The sequence below is a fragment of the Hipposideros armiger genome, unplaced genomic scaffold (assembly GCF_001890085.2).
Source record: "Hipposideros armiger isolate ML-2016 unplaced genomic scaffold, ASM189008v1 scaffold_276, whole genome shotgun sequence".
Lineage (NCBI taxonomy): Eukaryota > Metazoa > Chordata > Mammalia > Chiroptera > Hipposideridae > Hipposideros > Hipposideros armiger.
This window is the reverse complement of record NW_017731626.1, coordinates 1,661,192-1,668,747: the sequence shown is the minus strand read 5'-3', so window position 1 is coordinate 1,668,747 and position 7,556 is coordinate 1,661,192. Positions and strand designations below refer to the sequence as shown.

At 38.3% G+C, this 7,556-nt stretch overlaps 1 protein-coding gene across 1 annotated transcript in view; it reads left to right on the top strand.

The window, feature by feature from the left end:
• The window catches only part of MYO1E (myosin IE), a 218,532-nt gene that overhangs the window by 97,518 nt on the left and 113,458 nt on the right, over positions 1 to 7,556 (top strand). The window contains exons 4-5 of the mRNA XM_019657546.1: positions 1,251 to 1,340; positions 4,191 to 4,285. Coding sequence (XP_019513091.1) covers positions 1,251 to 1,340; positions 4,191 to 4,285 — 185 coding nt within the window. The remainder of the gene's footprint in view (positions 1 to 1,250; positions 1,341 to 4,190; positions 4,286 to 7,556) is intronic.

The window sequence follows — 7,556 nt, the reverse complement described above, 5'->3', positions numbered from 1 at the left end:
TTGTGCTGCCAATTCAGGGTTGCCAGATAAAATGCAGGACACCTGGTTATATTTGAATTTCAGGTAAACAACAAATAACTTTTTAGTACAAGTATGCCTCAAATGTTGCTTGGGACATACTTATTTGGAATATATATACATAAATTATTCATTGTTTATCAAAACTTCAACTGGGTATTTTTTATTTTATTTACTAAATCTGGCAACTCTACCGATAATAACAACAATAACACCTGCTAATCTTAGAAAGACAATATAGCTTATTGATTAGGAGTATGGACTGTACAACCAGACTGCCTGGGTTGGAATCATAGCTCTGCCACTTACTAGCTTGTGATTTTGAGCAAGTTTTAAAATTTCTTTATGCCTCCATTTCCTTATAGTAAAATAGGATGAAAATAGTAACAGGGTTGTGATGAGGAGCTTAGATTAGTACCATGTAAATGTTTATGTGTTCGATTAGTGTTCATTTTTGGTCTATTTAGTCTTGGCTACAGCATCATGGACATTTCTTATCTGCCTAATAATTTTAATCGTCAATTTATCTGTTCTAAATGTTGCCTAAAAAAAAAAAGGCCACTAATCTATCGGTGACCTCACCTGATTTTGGCATTTGGAATTACATTCGCTGTTGCCCATTCTTCCATGACTCTTTAGCAATTTTTCAGTTATGATTCACTCTCTCATTCTAGAAATAACACCTTTTCCCCCTAAACCTGATCTGTGTGTGTTTATAATTCTCTGCTCTAAATAATATCTTATGGATACAACTCAGCTCCCCTAAACTCCTAGAAAGTAAGACTGTTAAGTTCGTCTTGTATCCCTGTTTGTTAAATGAGTACATTTGTAGTACACCTAAGAGAGAAAAATGTTCCAAGGAAAAGAAATAATATCATTTGAGAAGAGACATGGTAACTGCTCTTTTAACACCTTCATCATTTCTGTTTTATTTTCTGTTTTTCCTAGCTGTACATGTCACCAGTCTTAAAAGAATGTGCTTCAATTCATTTCAAATAATAATTTATTTTTGTAGCACCTTAGTAATTAAGTGTATTACGCTTCCTGGAGAGGAACAAAATATGAGCTGGTTGGTAATTGCCTTTGTCTGTATTTGTCATCTTTAAAAAAAACAAATACAAGAGCTTTCCCTTTGATAGTCATAATGAATTTTTGATAACATCTGGTTACTTAATTTGAGAAATGTATAGCTATGAAGATTAACAATGGACCTTAACTGGATATAAATTCAGACATATATAGGATCCGTATTAATCTCAGTCAACCCTTTCAAGCAGATGCCATACTTTGGGGAGAAGGAAATTGAAATGTACCAAGGAGCGGTAAGTTGCATGCTACATAGATTACTGTAGTGTTTTGGGCTTCTTTGAAGCATGTTTAATTTTTCTTGATGTTGGCAATCATTTGCATTTCCTTATTATGAATATTATTGGGGAAGCTCAAGTAGGTGACATTGTCGGATGTTTAATGATGTGCAGCTCTTTAGAGTGCAGCTCAAAAAAGCTTAGGACTAATATTGGAACATTATATACAAAATTACTCAAATGGGATGAAGAACCTACAGCTGGGAGGATCTTCCTCCTTCCATACATGCCATAAAATTCTAGGACTAAAAAGTCAATAATGGGCAAAAAATAAATAGGGCCATAGGAGTCATTTTGTCTGAATCAGAACTTACTTAAGCTGTGGCTGTGACTAGAACATTAAAATGAATCTTTTATTACTTCATTTACTAATGTGACTCTGGTTCCTATTCAGACCTAGCTCCATAGCCATTTCAGGTGTGTGTTAAAAATAGAAACTGTAATCCTAATTAATGTATTTCATTACGTGGCTCATCACTTCCTCAGGCCTCCCTGTCTCGGGCATCTTGTTCCCTTCGCTCTTTCCTTTGCAGCAGAAGCACAAGCGCATTCATTAATCCTGACCCCGAGAAAACAAACAAAAGAGAGCCCACACAAATTCATCAGTTGAAGTGGAAGGCAATTTACCCAGAGCAAGAGCCCACCCCATTGTTGCCAGATGAATGGTGCTGGTCGCTAGAGCCGAAGGAGGCTGCCACGCGAGAGACCTTTGATAATGCTGCCTTTATGGGAGCCCAGCACAAGGGAAACTCTGTCGGCCGAGGCGTGGCCCTGCCCTGGCGCCCTGATCGCCAGGCCTGGGGCAGCGGGCACGAAGCTGGCTTGGCAATCTCCATGACAGCCAAGGCGGGTGGATACAAGTGCTGTGCATTCCTGGTGTTTCTTTCCAGTTTTCTGAAAAGCGTTGCTACATGAGTCCCGTTTAGACCGTTCATCTTTTGAAGAGTTCTCTTTAAAGAAATGCCCTAGAATTTAAAAAACATATATTTATTTTTAACTGCTAATGGTAACAGAGTGTTGTGAAATTGGTATTTACTGAGTGCCAGGTACTGTGGTACACTTGTGACAATAATAAAACAGCCCTGGATGCTGGCTGTGTATTACTGTCCACCCCCATTTCACAGATGAGGAAACTGAGGCTCAGAGCGGTAAAGTACTCCAATCTATTAGGTGTTGGAACTGAAGTTGGGTCCTAATGACTTTCAGGGATTTCAGGGGAGGGAAGAATCAGGTGGAGTAAAAGCCTACCCTATAATTTTCATAGGTAGCTAAGAAGTTAGATGAGACCACAGATAGGAAACTAATTTGAAAAACAGGATCACATGCAAAGGTATAACTAGTTAATCAGCTTTAAAGCCTCCTTGGGCATTGACTTGCCCACACCTTTCCCTCCACTGCCCACAGCTCTATTTTCCATCCTTTTTTTCTTTCCTATTATCTATTTTCCTGTTTTCAGAGATATTAAAAATAATCCTGCATAAACAATGTAGGCTAGAAGGCCATTTTAAGACTGTCCCTTCCATGCCTCCCCTTCTGACTGTAAGGTGAAGGCAGTGACCTATTATTCTTGTTTCTATACCGAGTTATTCAGGAGACCAGTCCCAGGAATAGCCTCTGACTCACACTAGGCATTTCCCCAGTGAGCTTCCTGCTCACAACATCAGGGGAACCGTGGGCACTGGATACACCAGTGCTTAACACGTGTATGAGCATCCAAGCACCCTCGTCTCATTGCCCCTCGTCACTCAGCTTTGATCTGCAGAGCTTGCAATGAATGGCAAGTCCTGGGCCAGGCCCCCTTTTCTGTAGTAAGTCATTGTATAATAAGGATGAAAGCTGAATTAGTAAATGCTGCTGTACCTTTGCATATTTCTCTACCTTTTCAAATTACTTTTCCATCCATCATCTCAGTTACCCTGTGACATTTGTAGCATGAGCATCATTATCCCAGCTTGAGAGATGCGTACCAGTGAAGGGTAAGACAGAGTCTAAATGCCTTCTCACTCCGAATCGGGTATTCCTTTCACTTTTAATGTTAGATAGCCTTAAATTTAAGGAGTGTTCTTTCTCCAGCTTTACACCACATGAAGCATTTTTCTTTTTAGTAATTTTTGAGGAAGCATTCAAGGTGGGTGCTAATAGACTAAAGAAAGCAGGTCTGAAGTCACCCTGACACGGTGAATGTATATTTATGCATGGCTAAGATATCCCATGACACAAAAACACAAACCCAGGAGAATATCCTAATGTGGTAGGATTTTGTTTTTCACCTACTGAAATGAAACAAACCGGTCAAACCAGTTTAATCACTTTAAAGAACCCTATCTCTTGCCCTCTTCTTATGGAAAATTTTTAGTTTTTCTCCTCCATCATAGATAGTCATCTCCAATTTGCCTCACAGAAAACAAATTGTGTAGGAATTTAGAATTCTACTACAGTCAGATCCAGGGTTTCAGTAGGCCTCTCTCTTTAAAGACCTGTTGCTCAAGTGTCTTTAGAAACGCTTAGCAATGGAATGTCATGTGCAGAGGCATGTTTGGGTGGGAAGGAGAGTATCTGAAGACGTGGGTCATGTCTGAAGGCTGAATCACAGGTATGCCTACAGAAGAGTCCTTCCAAATTCCATCTTCATTTTGTTAGGTGTAACTCCTCCTCCTGACCTAGGCAACTTAATGAATTCTTGTGTTATGTAATCTTTAAGATGTAATTATAGGCATTGGAACAGATACAGTGGTTTAGGCCAAGGCCAAGAAAAGAAATGTAATGTGTTGCTTTATCTGACCTTTTTTTTTTCTTCTCCTTTTCTAGGCACAGTATGAAAACCCACCTCATATCTATGCTCTTGCAGATAATATGTACAGAAACATGATCATTGACAGAGAGAACCAGTGTGTCATCATCAGGTATGGGAAAGAGCCTTATTGGGTTTGGAGGACGTGAGATCATGCTGTAGTTAAAGATCTATGGGGAAGCAGTGCTTTTGCAATAGCTGCTGATGTCAGAAGCTGGTTATCTGAGTAGCAAGCACACTGCCTGCTTTGTCTTGGTTTATTTTATAATTCCAAATTATGAAAGCTTTGAGCTTCTGTGAGGTTGCTGTTTATATCCCTGTCGCTTAAGGCACTGAGGATTTAGCCAAATCTTTCTTTGGTCATCACCGGGGACCTGAACTAAAAATTGTAAAACACCTCCCCTCCCATTTGATCATACTGTGGTTTTACTCTAAATTAGAGATCCTTTATGTCATAAGTTTCACTGTTTTGTCAGCTGGAGTCCTTTTCTCTAGGTCCCTCTCTTTTCTTTCCCTAATAATACAGTTCAAGTTTGAGCTTTTTTGGTATCTTGTCATCTGCTTTTAATTTTCTGTGGGCTTTAGTGGTAAACGCCAGCATTAGGTGTCTGTAGCTACATTTCAGAATCCTTTTAACCTGACCCAGCTCCCAGTTTTTACTGGGTTTAAGTGCTTTTACAATTTTGTTTACTGTTGGGTTGCCGGAAAAGTCATGACGCATTTTTGCAACAAAAAACATAGAAAAAATACGTCATGACTTTTCCAACAACCCAATATTATGAATGTTTTCAAACGTAGAGAAAATATAAGCAACCGTATACCCATCACTCAGAACTTGACAGTTCACATTTTGTCATATTTGCATTCATCTTTTTTAGTTCTTTAATTTTTTATCTGAAGCATTTTTGAAAAAAATTTTAATTAGGGATATTTACAAACATGCAAAAAATTAGAGTATTATAATAACCCCCTGTGTATCATCCAGCTTGTACATTTACTAACATATGGCCAAACCTGTTTTACCTAATCCTCCCATCCTGCCTCCATTTGATCATTTGAAGAACATCCTAGGTAGCAGATCATTTCATTTGTCAGTAATTTATTATGTACCTCTGAACGATCACTCATATCACACTGAAAAAGGAATAATTCTTTTAACATCATCTAACATTATCAGTTCTATTCCATGACTGTTTTATACATTCTTTTTTTATCGTTGGCTTGTGTTTATTTAGGTTCCAAACAAGGCTCATGCACTGGCCGTGGTCGCTATGGCTGTTAGTCTTTTAGTCATCAGCAACCCTCTCTCACTCTTTTTGTTTTCTTGGCATCTATTTGTTAAAGAAAAAGGGCTTTTGTTTTGCAGAATTTCCTGTAGTCTGGGATTAGCTGATTGTATACCACCCTGTTGTATTGTCCCCTATAGCTCCTGTGAGCTGGTATTTGTATCTAAAGTTTGATCAGGTTCAGATTCCATTCTTTGGGAACATTCTTCCTCAGTGACGCTCTGCACTTAATGCCTGTTGGTCTCTCTTTGTGTGATGTGCAGCTTGCCAGTGGATCCATCCATCGGGAATTCTCATTTCACAGTCATAGTTTATTAATGGTTGAAAATTAGTTGTTCTCTAATTCTGTTATTCCTTCTATGCTTATTAGATGGAATTCTTTTATTTGGTTACCTATGTTATCTGTTTAACTACATTGCAGTTTTTCTTTGGGGCCCAAAAGATCCTAACTTTGACCACTGAGAGCCTTTTGTATTGGCTCCTATGTCCCATTGATATGACCCCGGTAGTCTTTGATGGTCTTCTTGTTTAAGATGTGCCAGACTCATCTCGTANTAGGGCTTTTCAAAATTCAGAATGGAAATTTGATTCAACTTTGTGTTGATGTCATTATACACAGAGAACTGTGATATTTTCTTAAGTTCCTACAGCATCCGGGAGTTCTGTTTGATGCAACTAGGTTAAGATGTTTTAGTGGAATTATTGTAGAGTTGGTCATAGTTGGTCAAAGATTTGTGTAAAATCGCTATCACCATACTAGCAAGTTTAACGTTGATGCTGACTTCTGAAGGTATGGTGGCATGTATGACCATTCCAGGTGAAGTCTTTGCAACCCTTGTAACTTACATTTTAGATTTTAACCCCCAAAGCTTGGGGAGAATAGTTTTCACATCAGTAGCTTCTGTTGATTATGTATGGACACCGCTCATTTGAGTATTTGTTAAAAGCACCAATTCCTATGCAACAATCCCATTGCAGGGACTGCCTAATCCCATCATTGGGTGAGGAGAGTTCAAATCACCGGGTATTTATCTAGCAATACTAATTAACAACGTGCTTCTGAGGCACTTGGACATTTCTGGCCAATACTGTGCTGTTTCTTATTTACTATAGGAGATTTTACCAAATATCTGGGTAGTTAAATTTCTAAACCCCTGCTTTTAAGTGTGAAGAGCTATATTTGGATTTGTTAGCTATATTATAATAGCATCTTGATCAGGGGTGGCCAGCCTATTGCCTGCAGACAGATTCCTGCCCACTGCCCATCTTATAACAAAGATTTTATTGGAACATAGCCATGGTCATTTGTTTTATTGTTTATGGCTGCTTTCATGCTACAGTGACAGAGCTGAGTAGTTGCAACAGACCATATGACCCACGAAGCCTAAAATAATTACTTTTCTGGCCCTTTACAGAAAACATTTGCTGACTCCTAGGTAGCTGTGCAGAGCTTCCTCTAATATAATTATACGGAAGCAATTGTATTCAGTTGTAAGATTTAATTTTACTTGATCAAAAAATTGAACTGTGCTCACTTTATCTGGGCTTACCATCATCAAAACATTTGAACCACTTTTATGTGCAAAACCCATATCACATGGAAACTAGCAGATGATAGACTGGAAAAAATTGGGTGCAGGATATGGTTTGGACTGCCTGGCTTTGAACCTTACTCTGCACGAGCCTGGTGACCTTAGGAAGTTTTGCGTGATCTGTGTGCCTTGCTTTCCTCACCTGTAAAATGGGAATGATAATAAACTCTCCCACATGAGGTTGTTGTAGGGTTAAATGAAATAATGAATGCAATAAGTACACAGTAAGTATTAGTTGTTATAATATACTATAACAAGTGTATAAGTTCCTCCATGTATCTGAGTTACATTCCAAAAATTCAATTGTAAAGTTGCTTATGGAAATTCAAATGCATTTTACCATAGAAACTTTTAAATGGAAGATTGGTTTATTGACAAGCCCATAAAAGGCTAACTTCCACTGAATGTAGTTGAACAAATTATTTATTGGAATTTTCTTAGAATGTGGGCTCAGCTTATTACATTATTTACATAGAAACGTGGTTTTTTATAAACTGGGTAAGAA